This window comes from Taudactylus pleione, unplaced genomic scaffold, assembly GCF_031769625.1.
Source record: "Taudactylus pleione unplaced genomic scaffold, aTauple2 ptg000473l, whole genome shotgun sequence".
NCBI classification, from domain to species: domain Eukaryota; kingdom Metazoa; phylum Chordata; class Amphibia; order Anura; family Myobatrachidae; genus Taudactylus; species Taudactylus pleione.
This window is the reverse complement of record NW_028284875.1, coordinates 9,070,745-9,094,637: the sequence shown is the minus strand read 5'-3', so window position 1 is coordinate 9,094,637 and position 23,893 is coordinate 9,070,745. Positions and strand designations below refer to the sequence as shown.

Below are 23,893 nucleotides of genomic sequence, written 5' to 3'. Positions count from 1 at the left end.
GCTGGCCACACACTAGACCAACTTTCATCCAACTATCCATCTTGTTGATTGGTTGGAATGAAAATCTGGTAAAGGTATGAAAGCAAATGACAATCAGCAATTTGCTCCCAAATGCCGGAAAATGGACAAAAACTGTTGTTTGAACAAATTATTTAGATCAAACATTTAACAAACTTGTCTGAATGACCATTTTCATCTGTTTTCTGGCATTTAGGCGCAAATTGCTAATCATCATTTACTCTCATACGTTACCAGATTTTCATTCCAACCAATCAACAAGTTGGATGGTTGGATGCAAGTTGGTCTAGTGTGTGGCCAGCTTTAGGGTTGGGTCCAGCTGCACTTGCCAATCTCTACTCTTCATTAAAGGCCCCCATACATCAGAAATAGATTGCAGAATTGCCACAATCAATTGTGTATAAAAATATTTCCCTTTTTCAATCGATTGCAAATTACAGAATTGCTGCAATCAATTGCTGATGTATGGGGGCCTTAACACTGTAGGATTCACAGCTGCATTTTAGCAAGGGTTAATTCAGGGTACTTCCGCTGACTGGGAATTACCACTTGGGTGGTACAAAAGGTGTGCAATCCCTCTACAAACAGGCCTTAATTAAACAACAGCTGTAAAAAAACAACACAGCTATTTGCTCCATTCTGATAAGTATAATGCAATGGGAAATAAGCTGAATACACAGGAGCATAACACCATGTCCCCAGTGACATGGGTCATGTTGGTTGGTGTCAAATAATGTATGAATTGTTAAAGCCAATGTAAGCATCAGTGTGATAACTGTAAACTTACTACAAGTTAAGCCCTATACAGACTGGACGATTCTATTAAATTATATGAACGATAACGACATCTTTGAACAATATATAGTTGAAATTGTCCAGTGTGTACGCACTATGCGATGAACGATGCATGCTTCCGCGGGTCGTTAACGATATCCCCAGTCGTTCGTATATGCAGTGCAATCTGGGGATATCGTTAGCGATGCCATGCTACCGAATGCAGCATGGACATGCTCCTCCCGCATCGTCATTGCCAGCATCTGCAAGTGTGTATGCACTTACCGATGCCGGCTCTCCCGCCGCTGACGATATCGCTGGGTGCACACATCGTTTCAAGTGTACCCAGCTTTACTTTTGTATGGCAGAATTATAAGACAGCATATAATATTTGGGCTTGTATCAAAATCAGCAAATTGTAGGTTATTGCTCAATGACACAATAAAGTGGGTAGAAAATCTGCACCTATTTTTATTAAATGCTTTGGTATATCACACTATGAACAAACATTATACAGTGAAGTGCCAAAAGTCATGGGATAGATGCCTAGTATCGTGTAGGAGCCCAGAGTGTAGCAAAGTGCAGCAACTTGACGTGGCATTGATTCTACAAGTGGACGGAAGACCTATAGAGAGATATTGACCAATGCCGTCTGAATAGCATCCCACAGCTCAATGATATTTGTAAGTGCAGGATCTTGAGTGTGAATGTACCTCCATACCACTTCCCATAAATGCTTGATTGGGTTCATGTCAGGTGAACGTGGTGGCTACACTATTCATTGGGACTCTCCAAAATGCTCCTCAAACCAATTCTGGACAACTTGGGACCAATGACATGGTGCATTATCCTGCTGGAATATTCCATTGTTATGGGGGTACATGAAGTCCATGAAGGACTGCAAATGGTCTTCAAGCAATGCAACGTACTGGTCCATGATGCGAACACACCCCACACCATTATGGAACCACCACCAGCTTGCACGGTGCCTTGTTAACAGTTTGTACACCAGCTAGGCTGCTCATGGCAAGGTGACATGAATTATTGTAGTTTGAATGGGGCATGATAGTGGGTGACCAACGGATAAGATATTCCATTTCCAAAGTTGTGCGTACATTCAACATTCCTCAGCCTACGAAGTAATGTGTGTACTGGGAATAACTCATGGAAGGCATTATCACCCACCATGGCGCAGGCTAACCATGGGTGCTTAATGAACATGACCAGTGTCTAGCCAAAATTGTCTGTGGTATCAGACAAGCAACACTGGCTTAAATTACATCCACATTCAATGCAGGAGGTACTAGATGCATATCCAGCAATTCAGTGCAGCTTTATTTAGTTTCCATGGGATATGGGAACAGAAGACCCAGCAGAGTGCCCCTGCAAACACTACGACATCGCTAATTGGATCCTTGAGGACTTAAAACATGTGGCGTGGTCTGATGAATCACGGTTCAAGTTGTTTTGGGCTGATGGCAGGGTTCAATTGTGGTGCAGACCCGATGAGACTATAGACCCCAGATATCAACAAAGCACTGTGCAGGCTGGTGGTAATTCCATAATGGTGTAGAGTGTGTTCATATGACATGGGTTGGACTCAACGGACCCGCTGGTAACATGAACACGTCATTGACAAGTAACCGCTATGTTACATTGCTTGATAACCATTTGCAACCCTTCATGGACTTCATGTATTTTTTTCATTTGATCAATCTCCTTTCTAGTATAGAGCATTTTAATGGCTGTTTTATCAATTTGTATTTGTATGTCTTTTTGCACCTCCCTTTCTTCATGTGTTCAATACTTTTTCCCTGTATCATTTCACATTATTAAACATAAGTTAATTTCTGGACATCTATGGTTTGATTTCTTTGCATGGGTTGTTGCTGACATTTGGTGAAATGTCAGCAATCCCCCCCCTGTATTTAAGTCATTTGGATCTACTGATCTATGAACTTGTGTCCCAGAATATGTCTAACAATTCCAACAGGTGTTCTTCATTTTCCATTTATTTAAATTCACTAAAACTAATTTGCTTCTTTGTCAGAGACAAGTGACAGCCACCAGCCAGTCTGCAGCTACATAAAAACTAGATAGACAGGTTTAGATTGACAAGTCTTTATCATTTAGCCAATAATAGTTACATAACAATAGTACTGATTATGTATGTCTCCTTTGCTAGTTTATTCACATCAATAAAATAAGGGTGATTCACCAAGCTTTAGGAGGGGTGAAACAGGTTGTAACATACACTATATGGCCAAAAGTATGTGGACACCCCTTATAATTGGTGTGCTTGCCCATTTTATCCACACCCTTTGATATCAGGTGCATAAAATCAAGCATACAGCCATGCAAACTCCATAGTCAAACATTAACAGTGGAATGGGTCATATTGGAGAGCTCAGTGACATTCACAATAACACTATCATAGGATGCCACCTTTCTAACCACAAACACAAAATGGCAGCTGCTCAATCAATCTGGCAATATTATTCAGGTGCATGAAAGGAAGGGGTCATACCAAGTAGAAAAAAAGGGGGGGGTTTACCCCCTATTGTTCCTCAGCACACTGAATTATACTTGCAACAATATATGAAAACTATATGGTAATAGGAATTCACTGATATTAGTTGCATGCATTTGCAAATACATGGGAAGCTGCTAGGCTGAGTCACGGCTTCTCTGTCACTAGCAATCCCTAACACTAAGCGGTTAACGTCCGGGGAGCAGGGCACCCCAAAAAATGTCCAGCCCAGGACCCCCCAGGGCATCACACGAAAAAAGTAAGAAGGGTGACAGTGAAGTGTAAAGTATAGATGTGTAAGACTAATTAGTAAGTGTTGAAAAAGGGGTTAAAATATGTGAAAAATTACATGAATAAAAGACAAACATTAAAGGTGATGTGAAAAGAAACTATGTGCATTAAGTGGTGATGCCATGAGTAGGCCCAGCCAGAGCAGCCTCGGAGGCCCTATGCCCAAACGCTTACCCCAAATGTAATATATATCAATTATATGCCTCATAATAAAGGCACATATAATATGAGATATGGTAAGAACTTACCCTTGTTATCTCTATTTCTACGAAGTCCTTAGGGTTCCACAGGATACCTTGGGGTATAGGTGATGACGTCAGTCTTCAGGCACCACAGAGTCAAAGTTTTCAGCCTCCCAGGATGCATCTGGGTCCCTCTCCTATACCCCGCCCCTGGGCCAAGGCATCTCAGTTACGTCACAAGCCATAGGCCGGAGGAGAAGAAAGAGAGAGAAGAAAAAATCTGGACACTCACAAGAATCACATTCTCACCATAGGGAGACGGAAAAAACGGTGACCAGAATAAAGCCCATCTGCAGTACAGGTGCGACAGGGCGGGAGTCCTGTGGAACCCTATGGACTTCGTAGATATAGAGATAACAAGGGTAAGTTCTTACCATATCTCATATTTTCTACTTCAGGGTCCATAGGGTATCCACAGGATACCTTGGGGATGTCCCAAAGCAGTATCCTTTAAGGGTGGGGACGCTCCTGTGCTGAGAGGAGAATCCGCCGCCTGAAGGAAGCATCCTGAGAGGCAAAGGTGTCAAAAGCGTAATACCTCACAAAGGTATGGACAGAAGACTACGTAGCAGCCTTGCAGAACTGAACTGCAGAGGCACCACGTCTAGCTGCCCACGAAGGACCCACAGACCTAGTGGAATGAGCCCTCACCAAGGAGGGAACTGGAAGACCTTCATGAAGATAAGCTTCTGAAATTGCCATACGAATCCAGTCTGCCAAAGTCTACTTTGAAGCAGGCCAACCCTTTTTACGGAAGCCATAGAGGACAAACAAGGCGTCCGACTTCCTAAAAGAAGAAGTGCGGTCAACATAAATTCTCATTGCCCGCACAACATCCCAAGTGGCGTCACCCACTGAAAGTCCAGGTGAATTGAAAGCCGGCACAACAATTTCTTCATTGATGTGAAAACTGGATACCACTTCGGGAAGGAATCACGGACGAGTGCGAAGCACCGCCCTATTCCTATGAAAAATCAGAAAAGGGGGTCTACAAGAGAGAACCCCTAAATCCGAAACCCTTCTGGCCGAGGCAATGGCCAGAAGGAATATGGTTTTAGCTGTAAGCTATTTAAAGTCCACTAAGTCCAGTGGTTCAAACGGCGGTCCCTGGAGAACTCTCAGGACCACAGCCCAATTCCAAGGCGCCACCGGTGGAACAAAAGGTGGCTGAATGCGAAGAACACCTCGGTGTGCACATCAGAGAGCGCAGCAATCCTACGATGAAACCAGACTGACAGGGCAGACACCTGCACTTTCAGAGAAGCCAGGCGAAGCCCATGATCCAGTCCAGCCTGTAGGAAAGCCAACACCCTAGACAGGCGGAACTCCCTAAGGGAACACCCTCTAGGCCTACACCACCGGAAGAAAGTATGCCACACACGATGGTAGATTCTTGCTGAGGAAGGTTTACGAGCTCTTAGTATGGTTTGGACCACGGAGCAAGAAAAACCCTCTGGACCTTAGCATGACCGTTTCAACAGCCACACCGAGTCAGGTCCGGGTGAAGACAAGGACCCTGTGACAGCAGATTCGGTCGTAATGGTAACCTCAGAGGAACGTCTACTGACAGACTCTGGAGGTCGGAGAACCAGTGCCGTCTGGGCCACTCGGGAGCTATCAACAGTAGCGTACCTCCTTCTTGATTTGAATTTCCGTATTACCCGCGGAAGAAGGAAAAACAGAGGGAAAAGGTAGGCAAACTGGAACGTCTACTGGACGGACAGGGCATACACCAGAGACGCCTTTTCGTCTCTTGTTTGAGACCCGTACACCGGCAACTTGTTGTTGTGCCGGGACGCCAAGAGGTCTATCTCTGGAAGACCCCAGAGTCCACCAGACTCTGAAAGACATCCTGGTGTAACGACCACTCTCCCGGATGCACGTCCTGCCTGCTGAGAAAATCCGCTTCCCAGTTGAGGACTCCCGGGATGAACACTGCTGATAATGCTGGGAGATTGAGGTGGGTCGTCTGCAAACACTGAGGCAATCCATTCCATCAGGACCGGATCAATAGCAGCAGAGGTCTGGAGAGAAATTGGGCGTACTCCACCATGTCGAATACCGACACCATTGAGCCCAATAACCTCATTGCCGAGTGTATCGACACTCGAGGGTGCGCAGTTGTCTGCAGTGTCGTCAACTACAAAGCTAGGATCTTTTCCTCCGTCACAAAGATCCACTGCTGCCTGGAGTCCAATAAGGCCCCGAGGTGCAGGATCCTCTGAGACGGGGTGAGAGTGGACCTCTGCCAGTTTGTCAACCAGCCGTGACGTTGCAGTACCGCAATCGTCAGATCCAGATGGTGTAAAAGAAGCTCTGGAGACCCCGCTATCAACAGGAAGTCGTCCAGATAAGGCAACAGTCGGACTCCCTGCGTCCGCAGGAGAGCCGCCATGACCGCCATGACCTTGGTGAATACCCGTGGAGCATTCACCAGGCCAAAAGGCAGTGCCCGGAACTGGAAATGTTCGTTGCAGATTGCCAATCTGAGGAACTGCTGATGGCGCAAAAGAATAGGGACATGCAGGTAAGCATCCTGGATGTCCAATGACACCATGTAGTCCCCAGATTCCAGTGCCAGAATAATGGACCGCAGGGTCTCCATCCGAAACAGAGGCACCCTCAAGGACTTGTTGAGGGCCTTTAGGAGTATTGAACGGTAAGACCCATTGGGTTTCTGCACCAAAAATAGAATGGAATAGAAACCCAGGCCCCTCTGGGAAATTGGAACATGCACTGAAACTCCGGCCTGGAGCATAGTGTGCAAAACCTTCCGCAGTTCCGAGGCTTTGCTCCGGTCTAGCGGAAGGCCTGTGGTAAAGAACCGGGATGGAGGCCTGTGCCGAAAGGAGAGGGCATACCCGTGAGAGACCACCTCCTGAACCCAAGTGTCTGTCGTAGTCCTCGACCAGCACTGGGCGAACTGAAGCAGGCGCCCCCCACTTTGGGGTCCCCCAAAGGGAGGCCTGGACCGTCAGGCCGCAGGTTTGTTATCTGACCTAGGAGCCGGACGTCTGGTACTCCAGACCTGTTTCTTGGGCTTGGACAATTTCTTGGTCCCAGCCTGCCGTGGAAAGGACTGTACTTTAGGCCTACCTTGGGCCCTGTGAGGCCGAAAGGACGACCCACCAGTACTAGAAGGAATCGTAGCAGACGGAAGACATGCAGATTTTGCTGCTGCCAACGTAGCTACTATTTCGTCCAGATCTGGACCAAATAGTACCTGTCCAGACCTTCTAATCCCTTTTTGGAATCCGCGTCCGCTTTCCAAGAACGCAACCATAAGGTGCGACGAGCAGCCACGGCTGCAGAGGAGATCCTAGAGGTGAGCATACAAATATCTAAGGCCGCTTCATTAATGTAAGTGGCCGAGTCTCGGAGATTGCCCACCAACTCGGTCTGTTCAGCCGAACAGTCAGAGTCCAAAGACGCCTCCAAATTATCCGCCCAGCGCTCCATAGCTCTGGCTACCCAACACACGGCCAGAGCCGGTCTGGATGCTTCCCTGCAAGGGAATAAACGGATTTGAGGCAGATCTCCACCTTGCGGTCAGTGACATCCTTCAAGGATGACATCGAAGGCATAGGCAACGTGGCACTTTTGACTAGGCGTGTGACATGTGAATCCACTTGCGTAGGGGATTCCCACTTAGAAAAATAATTGACCGCAAACGGATAAGCCACGGCTAAGCGCCGCTGGGGCTGAAACCGTTTACCTGGACTTTTCCACGCCTCCTCTAAATGATCCACTAATTGATCAGAAAGAGGGAACACCGTAGCCTCACCCTTAATATCCTTAAAAAGGCATATATGAATGTGGCCACTGAAGGATCAATATCCTCAATAACTAAAGCCGAGCGGACCGCTAGAATAAGACCAGGGATATACACCTTGGACTTAGCGTCCGGCTCTTTGGTACGGAGAGGTTCTTGGTCAGATAGATCCAGAATCTCCCCATCATCTGACGTCTCATCGTCATCCCCATAATGAGCAGATAAAGACGCCACCGGCCGTTTATGAGGCCGCAACACAGACTCCCCCTGTAAAACATCGGACAAATGCTGAACCGATGTAGTTAGAGTATTAACCCACGCAGGCTCCGGAGAAACCTGGGAAGGGACAGGGAGACTGTGGGGTACCATCAATTGTCTCGGGAACTCCCGCATGGTGACGACACCACTGACCGCTGGGACAAACCCGTCTGGGTAAACGCAGGTGGTGGAGCTAGCTGGCCCACAAGGGTTGTAAGCGCCTTAGCGAAACAAGCCCAGGGAGCTTCCTGTACCGGGACCGGGACCATAATTGGCCGTGACAGTGCCAGGCACTGGGGACATAACCCCTCCGCGTTACCCTCCCCCTCCGCTATTGGTACCTTACATTTAGTACACATGAGCTGGAGAGGAAAGTCAGTCTCAGACATGATGGTAAGTATGTGACACTCAGACCTATACGTATTGGTATAGTGTGAATAACACCCTGCACACCGCGCACCACAAGGGCTTTGAGCAGAGCAAGATCAGGGACAGTAATAAGGCTGACAGTAGAAAGTGAAAGTACAGACAGCAGGCTAGCAGATTAGTCACATACAATGCAGAAGAAACAAATCCCTGCACTATTAGCGCTGGTTCTCAACTACTCAGACCGACAGGCTGGTTGGACTCAGCGCTGCATACACTGACCTGTGACAAACAGAGGAGAGGTATGCTGGGGGACCCAGACCGCAATGCCACAGCTCATAGGCTTCCAGGAGCGTTCACCATGCTTCAAAGATGGCCACCGAGGAGCAGAAGATGAAGGAGGCCGGCCTGGGGGAGGAGCGCTGACACACTATGGCCAATCAGACAGAGCAGAGAGGCTGTGTGCAGCAGGGGAGGCGGAGGCTGTGAGACAGGGAAAGCGCGCTCCCCTGGCATGCATTTAACCCCTGGGATGCTGCAGCGCATGCCGCTCAGCAGCGGCCCGCTGTCCCAGGGGGTAGTGGAAGCGCAGGTTGGTCGCCTGGCTCCACGCTGCAGCCAGTCCCCAGGGAGCCCCCTGCCTGGGGACTCAGGACCATGTGACCAGCGGGGACCCACCGCGGGACCCCGCTGCTTACCTGCTAGCCCCTGGGATCCGGCCATGGTCCAAGACATCTGGGGGCACCGCTAGCCGTGACCCCAGATGTCTACCAGCATCCCCGGATCAGTACCGGCGTTCTGGTACCGGCGGGGTGTAGGGGAGACGGCATGGACGTCAGTACTGACTGTCCATGCTGTACTCCCAGATGTGCAGCCAGCGCTGCCTTTAAAAGAAACTTCAGGGGCTCTTCATAGCCCCTCTCTGCACAGTGCCTCCGACTCCGGCCAGGCACCGACGAAACTGAGATGCCTTGGCCCGGGGGCGGGGTATAGGAGAGGGACCCAGATGCATCCTGGGAGGCTGAAAACTTTAACTCTGTGGTGCCTTTAGACTGACGTCATCACCTATACCCCAAGGTATCCTGTGGATACCCTATGGACCCTGAAGTAGAAATGTATGTATTTGCTGGGCTCTCCTCATGGCATCACCACTTAATACACATAGCTAATTTTCACATCACCTTTAATGTTTGTCTTTTATTCATGTAATTTTTCACATATATTTTAACCCCTTTTTCAACACTTATTAATTATTCTTACACATCTATACTTTACACTTCACTGTCACCCTTCTTCCTTTTTTCGTGTTATGCCCTGGGCTGGACATTTTTTGGGGTGCCCTGCTCCCCGGACGTGAACCGCTTAGTGTTAGGGACTGCTAGTGACAGAGAAGCCGTGATGCGGCCTAGCAGCTTCCCATGGATTTGCAAATGCATGTATCTAATATCTCTGAATTCCTATTACCATATAGTTTTCATATATTGTTACAAGTATAATTCAGTGTGCTGAGGAACAATAGGGGGTTACCCCCCCCCTTTTTTTCCCACCTTTCTAACCAGTAAGATTGTTACATTTCTGTCATGTACAACTTTAAGTGTGGTTGTGATGTACAAAATTCTAGGAACAATAGCTCAGACACAAAGCAATAGCTAACAGAACAGGACAACTCACTGCTAAAGTGCAAAACAATAAACTGTCCTCAGTTGTAACCTACTACAGAGTTAGAAACTGCCTCTGGGAGCAGAGTCAGCGCTAGAAACTGAACAGGAGCTTCATGGATTGGGTTGTGTTTCCCTGGCCAAGCAGCACAAAATTCCCATTTCACAAAGCCATATGTTGGATGGAGTGTTGTAAAGTACTACGCCATTGTACTCTGGAGAATCAGTGGAAATGCATTCTGACAAATCACTGTCATAATAGTGTACAGTAACAAATTTGTATTTTTTTTTTCTTTAAATATGTTGCTGTCATGGTGCCTGCTCAATAAAAAGCTGAGGGTCCATCTATGAAAGATGCTTGTCCTGATATATTATTTTGTTTGAAGATTGAGTGCTTTCAGAGGAATCCTGACACCTCAAGGCAGGTATCCACTACTAGTTATACAAACGAGAGCACGATTACGATATTGCAATTGTGCTGTCGTTTGTATAGCTAGTGATGTGCCTAGACTGAATGTTCACTCGTTCAGTACAGGACCATCCATCTTCCCCGCACATGCTGAACCTGACAGGATCACCAGGTTGACCATCTTGTGCGGACGATGATAGATGTCGGAAGCTATCAGCGTGCACACACATAGCTGGTTGCTTCCGACCAAAACATGCCCAATTCATGCACGATGCATGCGCGACTTGCAAGCGATTGTCGTTATCGTGCAATCGCTTGCTAAAATCGCCTAGTGGATACCCCCCTTTACACTGGTAGCACAAGAAGTAAGAGGTACTGTCTTATTCATTTGTATTGAGATCCGCTTCAGGCTTTTGCCCAGTGTTACTGTTTTGAACTACATAAAAATATTCAGATAAACCTGAAAAAGTATATGCAAGGAATGTAAAATGTCCACATAGTAGTACAAGAAAATGTTACAACTATTTAGCCTTGAGTATATTATTGGTTTAGTAATGTGAAACATTGCTAGAACTGGTCACTACTAGTGCATGATCTCTTATTTCATTGTAAATTCCGCTACATTGAGGTTCCCATCATCCATTATTGTCTGGAGATACACACTAATGCAGCCTGTGGAATCAAACGATTCGCTGGTGCAGAATATGAAAAAAACGCTGCTGTTGCTAAAATAAGTACTATGCTTTCAGGAAAAGATAAATACTACACACTGCACTTCAATAAAATAGTAGCTAATTGAGGTATGCATTAGACATTCACATTTATTATAGCTTCCATTAATGATTTACTGAACCAAAAATGTTGTTCAGACATACAAGAAATGTTAAAGTAACACACTACAGCTTTCCCTGTAACGCTTCATATCATTATCATCACCATAGCTTATTTATATGTAGCCACAGATTCCGTCGCATGTACAATCAAATAAATACAAACAGAACAAAATGTAAATAAGTAAGGAACAAGGGAAACAACAGCATCAGTAACAATTAGTAAAAGATGACAAGAAGAAATGTTACCGTTCCGAGAGGACGAGGAGACAGGAGTAGGCGGGTTCATGCTCATAAGAGCTGCCAATCAGGAGGGGTGGGAAAACGAGAAAGCTGTACCAGACTACAATCACTACAGAATAAATATTTTTAGTACTAAATAAAAATGTTTTTGTTGCACATGTGCAAAGCAGATGACTTGTCGTCTTGAGCGGGGGATTTACAGTAGACGTTAAGCTGTTACTTAGCCTGACCATGGCTGCACCTTTGAGTGTCATATGGGAATGGCATGTGACCGAGAAGGAACTTATGAAATAATAGGGTCATGGCCCGTAGTTTTATTGCACCCGTGAGAACCTTTTTTTGAAGACAACTGTTTAACATGTGTAAAGGCAGAACATATGGTTTTCAATCAGTCACAAAAATACCTAAGTGATACTAAAGATTTAAAACATGTAAAATTATGGAAGTTTGATATACAGCGAAAAATGGATTATTAATTGACACTAAAATGAGCTTTCGGATGGCAGTAAAACAGGAAACTCTGTATACAAATGGTAATAGTTTTATAGGGTAACAACATAAATGATAATTAGTACTATTTAGTAATATTACCTGTTTTCTCACGTTTTAAGTGATATGTATTTTGTGTGCATACATTTACCAATGAACTGAACATCAGTGAAGTATTATTTTGGCAACAGCTAGAGAGAAAGTGGCCACACATAATGATTGTTTTTCTCCCAATGCCATCATATTCAGCACTTCATTATGTCTGTGTCACAGAAATGTTTTAATAAGAACATCTCAGTCTAAAACATCTTTTAGAAATGTGACTGTCCAGCAGTTGAAACCAATTGTATTGCTATAGTGTGGAAAACCGAACACTCAGAATTAAATATGTTTTCTGAGCATGCTCAAAATATTAGGTTTGGCAGATCTAGATTGTTCTGTGTGAGTGCATATAATTCAATGAAAAGATTGTTACTAAGCAAATATTTAAGATTGTTAGTAAACAGATCCTTTGAGAACTGCTGCAAGTATTGAAATTTTTGCATTTTGTCGAATTGGTTGCACTGCTTTACCTTCCTTTGCATGTTTGAACCACTCTCCTTCCCTCGAAAAAAAAAAACAAAATAACTTACAAACTTCCAACAACATGCTGCAATTATTTATGTGATTGTCCATACCAATTATCAAATCACTAATACTCGGTTAACAGTAATTTAGGATAGCAGCCATTTTCATTTATATGTCTATAAATTATGATTTTAAACAATACACAATAATAACAAAATACATTTCATACTCTTTTGACTTAGCAAATGTCACTGATGTATTTCCATCACTAGTTCCTGTGAGCACAGAATTCTTGGCACCAGAAGGTCTACCATTATTACACTGTAAATAGATATAAATATTCATCCAACTATTGTGTTTCCTTGTAATAAAATTGTCTTCCCACCACCATTTTTCCCCAATATGCATCATGCAGCAAACACCTTATGAAATACCAAATATTAAAAGTAGCGTCAGTTTAGGCCTGGAAAAGTCTACACAAACCCAAAGATCAGTTCTGCCACAATATGTAATACAGTAACACTACTATAATATAGTGCAGCCTACACAATTTTCCATCCTATGCTAATTCATATACTGGCTGCAGAAAAATGCAACACATCTCCTATGAGGTATACTTTGTTGACATTCATAATTTTGACGTGAGAAAGGAGACATGGTTGTCATGTCGACATGCTTTACAAATGTCCATGGTGGTCTAGTGAAAATTTCACCGGTCAGACGGATCTGGCAACTCCAGCGGTGTCTTCAGGGTCTGGCGATGACATCATGATGACTTTTGGTGGATGCGGCGCCGCTTCCAGTTGTAAGTATGACTACACCTAACCCATACTTACCGACTTTAGATCTGTCCTCTCTGGGAGAAGCCCGGGGAGAGGCAGCAGTCGGGCAGTGATGGGGGCGGGGCTGAACCATTTGCATCATTAGGCCCCGTCCCCTCGCTGCAAAATCCTGCAAATAGCGCATATTTTGATAGGGAGGGGACAAATTGTGCGATTATCGTAGAATGCGTCATTAAGTCTTGCCCCTAACGACGGACCGCAGGTTCCAGGTAAGTTTCTCCCCATTCTGCCCAATTCACTAGGCAGTGGGAGGGATGCGGGAAAAGTACCTACTCTTCCGGGAGTGCGAGGGGCTACCCAAAACATCGGGAGCCTCCTGCGACTTCCGGGAGAGTAGGCAAGTATGACCTAACCCTCCCCTTAATGCCTAATCCTAACTTCCCCTCCCATAGTGTAACCCTAACCATCGCCTAGTGCCTAATCCTAACTCTCCCTTCCCACAGTGTAACACTAACCTCCCACTAATGCCTAACCATAACTCTCCCTTCCCATAGTGTAACCCTAACCTCTCACTAATGCCTAACCATAACCCTCCCTTCCCATAGTGTAACCCTAACCTCCCACTAATGCCTAACCATAACTCTCCCTTCCCATAGTGTAACCCTAACCTCTCACTAATGACTAACCATAACCCTCCCTTCCCATAGTGTAACCCTAACCTCTCACTAATGCCTAACCATAACTCTCCCTTCCCACAGTGTAACCCTAACCTCCCACTAATGCCTAACCATAACTCTCCCTTCCCATAGTGTAACCCTAACCTCTCACTAATGCCTAACCATAACTCTCCCTTCCCACAGTGTAACCCTAACCTCCCACTAATGCCTAACCATAACCCTCCCTTCCCATAGTGTAACCCTAACCTCTCACTAATGCCTAACCATAACCCTCCCTTCCCATAGTGTAACCCTAACCTCTCACTAATGACTAACCATAACTCTCCCTTCCCACAGTGTAACCCTAACCTCTCACTAATGACTAACCATAACTCTCCCTTCCCATAGTGTAACCCTAACCTCTCACTAATGACTAACCATAACTCTCCCTTCCCATAGTGTAACCCTAACCCTCCTCTCCCATAGCATAACCCTAACCTCCCACTAATGCCTAACCCTCCCCTGCCACAGCCTAACCGTTACCCTTTATTGCCGGTAGGTGCAGAATGTCGACATTTCACATGTCAACATTCTTAACATTTCAATATTCTGCACATGCCGACATGTTCAATGTCGCCATTTCAACAATGTTGACCCTATGACTACATCCCATTCCTATAGCTTAAAAATAAGTTGTCATCTACACATTAGACAGAGAAGTAAAATGGGCATATACTGAACTACTGAACTCTGCCTACATTACACGCTCCTGCGCAAACCTGCTCCACCTCTCCGACTGTAAGCGTATTCTCGTACTTGCACGCTCATTTTATGAGCATTCGCAGTGCAAACTCACACAAGTCATGGGTGGACATTAAGTTCTGCATCTGCACCTCATTACTTGAACCCTGAATATATAAATATAAACATAACCTGTATTATGTGTATTCTTTGCTGAAGCTGTATATTCTAGGAAAAAAACAAAAGGATGGACTTTATTTGTGCACACACTTAGAATGCGTTATATGAGGACAACATTTTTTCTCATACGATCAATTATTTCTGGTGCACTGGCATCACCCCCTCATATTCCCTCTGACGGCCGCAGGAATAATGTAACACATGCTGATTAAAACTAACGGCGTTTCATGTCTGTTATAGAAGGGTAGCAGAATCTGTAAAACAAATGAATGCTATATACCACTTACAGCAAACAAACATTTTAAATAAATGATATGTTAAAGGCTTGCTTAATGAATTGTTAATGCATTAATGAGCAGTAACAATCAACTCCAATAACATTGGGCTCGATTCAATTCAACGCGACTTGAAGAGCACCGGGAGGGAGCTCCGGAGCTATTTAATTCAGCGCGCTGCTTTGTCGGAGGTTCTCGCTCCTCAAACATGGTGTTCAGACGCAAGAACCGGCATTCTCCGACTAAACTGCCCGGCGCAATGCTGTTTCCGTGGCGCTAAGGGCAGAAAACAGCATTGTGTCTGGAGTTTTGTTGAATTTCTGCTCGCACCCCAGGAGGGATGTAAGAAGAAATCCTTAGTGGGGGCTAACAGCACGCTGAATTGAATAGCCCCTGGAGCTCCCTCCCGGTGCTATTCAATTTGCGTTGAATTGAATCAAGCCCAATGTTTACTACAGTAAAACCCAAGAAAGATAAATAAATCTGTTTGATTAGAAAACATACAGTATATGGAGGATGGAGAGAATGATAATGATTTGCAAAACTGGCTGGTTAACTTCAAAACAGAACACACTGCTATACTCATTGTCACTGTGATTAACACAACTATGCAAGCGAATGAATACATATGACAAGGTTCGCATTTTGTAAGCTGAGGGCAGCAAGCCTAGAGAAAAGGTTAGTAACACTTTTCACAAAGTAGTAAATATATGGAATAGTCTGCCAGCAGAGCAATGTTTAACAAATTCCAAGAGGCTGAGCTAATATGTTATTTCTGTATCTATGATGATAGGTCAGGCAGTATATAAACATGTTTCCAGGCTCCTGGAGGGTCTGTCTGGCTCAGAGCTTGTGTAGCCTTTTGTCACCACTAGTACGATTCAAAAATATGCTTTGCACAGACACGGGGGTATTTGGGAAAATAAAAAGGTCAGCGACCTAAACAGTGTCATGGGTTATAAAGCATGAGGCAAAATGCATGTTAGATGTTTAAAGCAACTCAGGAAATAGAATCTCCACTTGTACACAATAGTAGATCTATATTAGCACACTTCTACAAATCATAGAAATAGACCTAACCTACAGTAGGATTCAGTCTAACAGTATTCTCTGTAATTTGCACAGGTGTAACTGCATTGCACTTGAGCCTAATGCGAGCATCGCCTCTAATCCCTTCTCCCCTCATTAATGAGCTGATAGATGCTTTCAGAGCATATGTTGGGTGTTTTCACACTGCATAGTCTGGAAACAAGCGTATGCAAGTACAGACAATACAGAGTTGTACAGATTTCTGTTGCATCTCAACTTGCGACTGAAGGGGTGTAACAGAGCTGCAATGAGGCGTTCTAACGGGGATGTAGTCAGGAAGACGGCGGTCGAAATCCCGGCATGGGACTAATGATAGGTGTCTAAATACAGACACCTATCATCAGCCCCACGGCGAAATCCCGACGCCTGGCATACCAAACGTAGGTAAGCCGGGCGTCGGGAGCTGAAAGCCGTGGGGTGGGGAGGGTTAGGTTTAGGGACTCCCAGGAGGACTTTGGCTACGGGAATGGGGGGTTAGTTTCAGGAACCACCAGGGGGGAGGTTAGGTTTAGGCACTCCCCAGGAAAGTTAGGGTGCGGGGAGAGAGAGTTAGGTTTAGGCACCCCTGGGGGGAGGTTAGGGTTAGGCACCCCTAAGGGAGGGTTAGGGTTAGGGGGGGGAGAGGGGAGGGTTAGGGGTCTTACTCACCTCAGTCGGGATGTTCATGTGCCGGCCTTAGGTCCGCGGTAATTCATACCGATTCCGTTCTAACGTAGGCATTCAGGTAATACTACACACAAATGCTCAGTGTAAAAACTATAGTATTACATTTGATACAAAATCTCCGCACTTTGCAGCTAAAATACATAAAAATAAACTCTGTATTACCATATTCATTAATTTACGTAGATCATGACAAATAGCCTTCTTCAATGCGCGACTAAAGCCATTTTGAATACAACAAGGGCCATTTCAGGCATAGCTACCTAAGTACATAAAACAAGGTATTTGTATAAAAAACTTCACATAAAAAGCATAGTTGTGTGTCAGTGATCAATAGCTCATAGTTGTTTAAGGTTAGTAGGATAATTCCGGGAATGCATCATATTAATAAGATTTATGTGTTATAAGAAAAATGTGCATTTATAAGTGGAGTATTTTATTGGTCAGCACTTCATATAAAAGCTGTCATCACTCATCATCAGTATCGTCTTTCATTTACATTTTAAATAGTTGATCCTTGTTTATACTATAACGTGTGCATGTGACACATAGATGATTTAGCCAACATCGTTCAAAGTTTTCCTTGGATGGTATTTAACAATTTGAAAAACTGTCTTCTGGCATTGCTTCACTGCATATGACAATGTCTCTTCTGTTTCAAAACTTTTTCTCAGCTGCTGAAAACTCCTAAAATAGACTTGGGAGCTTATGGTGAGGGCTGGATAAGGACAGCACACCGAAATGAGCCAATGTCCTTATATTTCAAAACAGAGTTAAAATATGTGTTTTATGATTAGCTAATAAATATGATTAGCTAATAAATATTAGTAATGATACTCAATAAATATGAATTCTAAGGGGGAGTTGTATCAAACCTGTTAGGGAGATCAAGAGGAGAAGTTGCACAGAGCAATTAAACAGCTTCTGGGCGAGATGCATCAAATTGTAGAATGCGTTCAAACCCCAAGAATATTGGTTTGACCATATTTCTCATATGCAACAAGCCCCGGAGTGAGATGCACTCTGGGACTTGGTTGTAGTGGGTAATGCCACCTTCCTGATGGCACTACCCATAGAAGTCTATGGGCTTCTATCTGGAGAGTGCTGATTGAGGGATCCAATCCCTCACAGCACCCCCCGCGGCACATGCATCCTTCTGCGCATGCACAGAAGGACGCCGGAGGGGCTTCTGGGTCATAGCAAATGCTTCACTCTTACCGACAGACCAGTCCTTTGTGGTGATCATCATATACCAATGTCGGTCGGCATGCATTCGATGACCGGCAGAATGCATCGCGAGTGCGATGTGTCATGCATCCCGCTCTCTGTCATTTATCTAGCACAACCTGTATAATGACAGTTATTAGATGATTGGTTGGTTCACTTCACTTTCTTTCTCAAAGGTTTGATACATCTCCAGCTAAATGCTAAACAATACGTGCAAACAACATTTTAAATGCTAATGCAGCCCTGAACTAAAAATCAGTTTTGAGTGTAATGTCACAAATGAAACATAACCACAGCAGGTAAATAATAGACTATCAAAGACCCTGCAGGTAGCCTTCTGTGAGTCATCACACTGCCATCATGACAAACGCCAGTCTCATCAGGAGCTAGGTGAATATTCCTGGATAGAGTTTGGTTGACTATCCTCACTCCGAGACAGCTTTTTTACATACAGTCAGAATGTTATCCATTGACAAGCACACTACACGCAGGAGCGACTATAGAATTATTGGACCACTGCAGGTATCTGGGGACCCGTTGGGATTTGTTAGCTCTAATCGCCCCATGTAATGGATAGTCTTCAGTTAGGTTTAACTTGAAAATTTAACTTAACTTAAAATTGTGATTTATACTGACTATTCATTAAGACATTTAAGACAGTAAATCATACAGCATTGATGGGAATTTACAAAGAGAATGCACCATACATAACATATGTAGATGCCAACAATGGGTATGATGCAGTGTTGGAAGTAAAATTGATGTACACATACGAATATAAGCACACCGAATATAAGCACACAAGCACATCTCCTAACGGGTGTATATAAGCAAACATGCTGGTCTCCATGGGCGGCATTTGTGTGAGCACACACCCATTTTACTTCTCTGGTAGTGCATCTAGGGCATTCAGAATGCATGTGACCCTCATATCTGTGGGCATGCACAGAGCGAATTCATGTAAAACACACTATGGAAACATGCGTACAGCCATCTCTGCATCAGTCCCAATGTGTACAAATGGGGCCATAAGAAAATATTTAAAAATTGTGTTGGGTAGAGTCTAAACTCAACTCAGATAGCCAGGTTTGTTGGACTTTGTACAATGTATTAAAGACTCCTGCACAGCTGGCTTTGCTATCATGTCTTATATTCATCATACAATTTAAAGAAGGTAATACAAATCTACAAATTCAAACTCCTAATATAGCATTATACAGAGCCGTAACTAGACTCTTTGGTACCCTGTGCCGGAAAGTGCATTGGTGCCCCCTCCCCTATTTTTCAAATAGGGACATAAGACGCGCACCCGAAAAAGGGCCATAGCCTCATGGGGAAGGGTCAGGAAAGAGATAGGGGAGGCCAGGAGATGCTGGGGATAAAAGAAGAGGTAGTTACAAGTGAGAATGATAATAAACAGGAAAATTGAGAGGCCCAAACATCGCCCCCCGCCCTGCAGTGCCCTGTGCCATGGCACTGGTCGTACTACCCTAGTTACGGCCCTGGCACTAAACATTCCAAATCTCTAATCTGATACAATTTACTAAGGTATATTATTTTTTTATGACCTAGGAATTTGCTAAATTCTGTATGGTTCAACATATGTTGCTCCGATTTTAATTTCCTGTACTCTGTAATCCAAAAATAGTAATGTTTTAGCAGGGAGCTACTGTAACAGATAATTCTATAATCCGCCACTACACACCTTAAAGTCTTTCTAATTAGAAACATTCCGTAACCTAAAAAAACTGTAATCTAATTAGCCAGTGTTGCAGCATCAGAAAGGATCAACTATATACATTTCTATTGAACTATGGGGGTCATTCAGACCAGCTCGCGAGCGCAGGACGCTTGCAAGCGGGTCGATGGTGCCCTACTGCGCATGCGCACGACGGAGGGAGCTCCGTCGTGCGCATGCGCGAGACCTGGCTAGCGACGGGATAGCCGTCGCTCCGTGTCTCGCACCAAAGGGGTTGTGCTGTCGATGTTGATTGACAGCACGCCCCCTTTGGTGGGCGTGCCGGGGGCGTGGCTGCCAGACGGAGGCGTTCCCATGGGAACGCCTACCGTCTGAAGCCGGCCCCACTGACATCAGTAGTGATGTCAGTGGGAGTGATTTTGGCTCTGATAGAGCCAAAATCACTCCAGGGCTTGCGGCAGCGAGACCCTACCACAGGGTCTCCGTCGCACGCCCGACGGTCGCGATGGTCTTGACCATCGCGCCCATCATCATGGATGCTCGCTATAGCTGTGGGTGGTCACCCACAGCTATGCGAGCGTCCAAGAGGCCACTCAATTTTCATCTAGGAGGGCCCTGATTCAGAGCGAGCGCTCTGGTCAGAGAGTCCGGCTCTAAATCAGGCCCTAAGTTGTTAACCAATTTATTCTGACCACTTATGCAATTGGTGAGCTGGCTATTTTAGTTAGTGATACATAACATTTTGTGCATATAATTTGGCCACAAAATTTCAACAATCCATTAGGCTCATCTTGAACAATTTGTCAGAATCTTCGCTATTGCAGATTGTTCATTCAGATGCTCATATTGTACTGTCAAAGATTCAAGTATATAAGGTTCTATTACAAAGCTACCAGGTTTTTATCAGTCACTGCGATTTGCCTCTATTTTAGTGCTTTACCTTTATGCCACTTTTGAATACCAAAACCATACCAAACTTTCATGATTTAAATCAAGTTGGTTATAGTACAATATTATAAACAAGTTATGCCAATAAGATTATTTATGTACAGCTGCCCACATGAAGTGCCAGTACATTCTGACAGCTGTCAAGTACTGTTTAAATGAGGGGGAGATCTTTCTAAAGAACATTAGTACTTCCTACATGGTTTTAACAGCCTGCAAGGGATTAGAATCTAATCTTCTGATCTGATAGCTAACTAGTGCTAACTTGGATGTCTGAACACTTTCCAACTACGTTTGTTTTACATTGCCATTTTAGACTTGAGTCTTGTATACAACAGTTTTGCAGTCTGTCACTACTTGTAAAACCAACTGCACAGTTCACAAATATCAGGGAATCACTCTGTCCATTTAATGAGTGACAAAACATAAAATGAAATGCCAAATTACAAATATGTTCTTCCTTGAAATCCAAATATTAGTTTTAAGATGCAGCATATTAATTAGGAGAACTCCACGGAAACATAACATTTTGCATTACCTCTTCCATCCCAACTAAAACAACTGTACATTCCCTAGTCAGTGACCCCTACAGTTCAGGACATCTACCTTTTGTAAAATAATCAACATTGCAGGCACTGTGACAGGCATTATTGCCAGACTGACAACCAGGCAGATCTGAAAGTAAGCTCAGGGCATTGAATGGTAGATAGATGCAGAATAATCTAATGCACTGCGTTTATTTACAAACTTGTCTTGGTTGTCAACATAGAAAAACATTATTGCTACAGCACTGGCATTGGTATGCATTATCCAAACCACAGGGATGCCGTCCCATGGTTATTCTACATAGAACAAGGTTTATATGAGAACATTATAAGTAGGTGGAGTTTTACTTTTAATGTGAACTAGTTATTTCTTATGTTTCCATTGCTTTGTTAGTACTCTGTATCGAGGGTAAAACTGCTCAAGTTTTAGGACTTCTAAAACTAAAATGCAAGTTGCCCTTTATAAAAGGGCTACTAATATCATTAACAGAAACATATATTAAAGAGAAAGACAGCACTTAAACTGAGTATATACCATACGATAGTGCGACCCAGCGGTGCAGCGACCAATGTAACGATACATTTTCATAAAGTTTGATGAGAGCTAATGAAGGCTGAATTTAAGTTTCTCCTTACATGAAGTTTATTGACTCATTCCACAAAGCAAATAATTGCGTTCTGAAGCAAGATGCAGCACAGCCAGCACTAGCAGCAGGCCAGGCAGCCACTACCTGCTAGTATAAGTAAGCACTTCTACAGTTGGAATTAGAAGCTCTAGCTTACAAGTCACAGCAGAGAAGCTTCCCAGACACTAACTTTTTAGGTCAAATGTCACGACAGAGTAAAATAAAGCAGACATAAAACATTAACGTTTACATGACAAGCTCAGGTAACAATTATAGTCCCATCATATTACATTTTATAAGCAATTGCAGCAAGCTTCATTAATAATGTATGTCCCATATTACATGTATAATTCTTTTATTAGATTACTTTTCTTCCCACTACACTTCTGTTGGGAAACCTGTTGCATCCCAGTGACAGGACTGTTTGCCCTCAGCAACTGTCCAAATAATAGATAGGTAATCTTTAATCCTTTGTCAATAGGTCACACAGGCTCCAGTTGTCCAATTGGAGGTTACAGCCCTTCGCTGCTGCTCTCAAGCCCAATTTTATGCCTAGGCAGCAGTATTTAAAACACTTTAGGAGGGTGTAGTAAGGGAATGTGAGGTCTCTATAGGAGGGAGTAAAGGAGATGTATTGGGTTGAAAGGGTTCACTGGGACATGAAGGGAAAGTATCAGTGGGGTAGACAGGCAGAAAAAAGAGGGGGTTTAACATGAGAGCTGAGGAAAGACAATGCTAGTGGAAGAATTTAGTGAGGGGATAGAAGAGGAATTATGTCAGGGAAGTGGAGAGGAAGCAACAGTCAGCTCTGTGGAAAAAGAGAGAGAGAGAGAGAGAGAGAGAGAGAGAGAGAGAGAGAGAGAGAGATGGGGAGAGGGAGATGGGAGAAAGAGAGATGGGGAGAGGGAGATAGAGAGATGGGGAGGGAGGGAGAGAGAGAGAGAGATGGGGAGAGGGAGAGAGAGAGAGAGAGACTTTAAAAATAAGGAATGCTATTGTGTTGCTGACACAATACTGCAATCTCCCATAAGAGATTCCAGGGAAGAAATATTTTAGTGTTTATAATAAGTAATCAGGCGTATGCCCCCAGATGCACCAGTAATCCCCGGTGTGAGTGGAGAACTGACCTTTCATCCAGTCCACTACTTGTGTTGGAGTCCACTTAGTAACAGGTTCCATCACTCCCTGTGCAGAGGTACTGTGTATCCACAGGAGGTCTTCCACTGGTCAACAGTGCTGTCAGTATGCTCGGGCTCAAACACGTCCGTGCTGTTTACTAATGACTGCCGGATCCAGGCTCAGGTTCCCATTGCTCCATTCCCCGGGCCTCAGATCTCTCTCAGACAGGCGCCTGGCTGTGTACATACATGGATGTAGCAGTCACAGCCAGGCAAGCAGCATCGTCCCCTAGTGTGACTGTGAGGAAGCAGAGACGGGGCTGCAGGTCTCCTCCACGTTCGGATTGTCTGTCTAGCAGTGTATTCCCCCCTCCTAGTATCAGACTGTATCCTCCTCCATCCTGCTGTTTCTCCTCCTCCCCATGCTCACCGACCCCTCCCCAGGTTTCCTATACACAGGCCTCCTCTAACATCTGTCACAGTGTCCCTCCCATGTCCCTCCCCATACACAGGCCTCCTCCAGCATCTTTGTCACAGTGTCCCTCCCATGTTCCTTCCCTTTAGAATTTCACTTCTTTATTTTCTCACGGTGTTCCCTCCCCTCCTGCATTGCAAACATTACTCTCATGACCGACTTACACGGCACTTTCCATCTATTAAATTTCTTGTTTATTGCTAAGCAGTCATACCTACAATAGTATTGTAATAGCTACAGATGTGTTCTCAGTCACCTAGCATTTCTTGCACTCCATGGTGCGAGATGCTTGGAGCAACTTGATCTGTCTGCCACGCGTAGCGATACATTTTCCTTATTTGCATCGCAGCCACATACAAAGTCGCTCACAGTGTACAAGACACACTAGATTAGTACTTTGGTGAAAAAGGAATTGGTATAAAGTC

General features: G+C 44.4%; 1 protein-coding gene across 2 annotated transcripts in view; it reads right to left on the bottom strand.

The window, feature by feature from the left end:
• The window catches only part of CNKSR3 (CNKSR family member 3), a 119,930-nt gene extending 96,553 nt beyond the window's left edge, over nucleotides 1–23,377 (bottom strand). For both annotated transcript variants that reach the window (XM_088448970.1, XM_088448971.1), the window contains exon 1: nucleotides 23,003–23,377. In XM_088448970.1, the coding sequence (XP_088305096.1) occupies nucleotides 23,003–23,054 (52 nt within the window). In that variant the 5' untranslated portion in view covers nucleotides 23,055–23,377. The remainder of the gene's footprint in view (nucleotides 1–23,002) is intronic.
• Nucleotides 23,378–23,893: the final 516 nt, after the last annotated feature.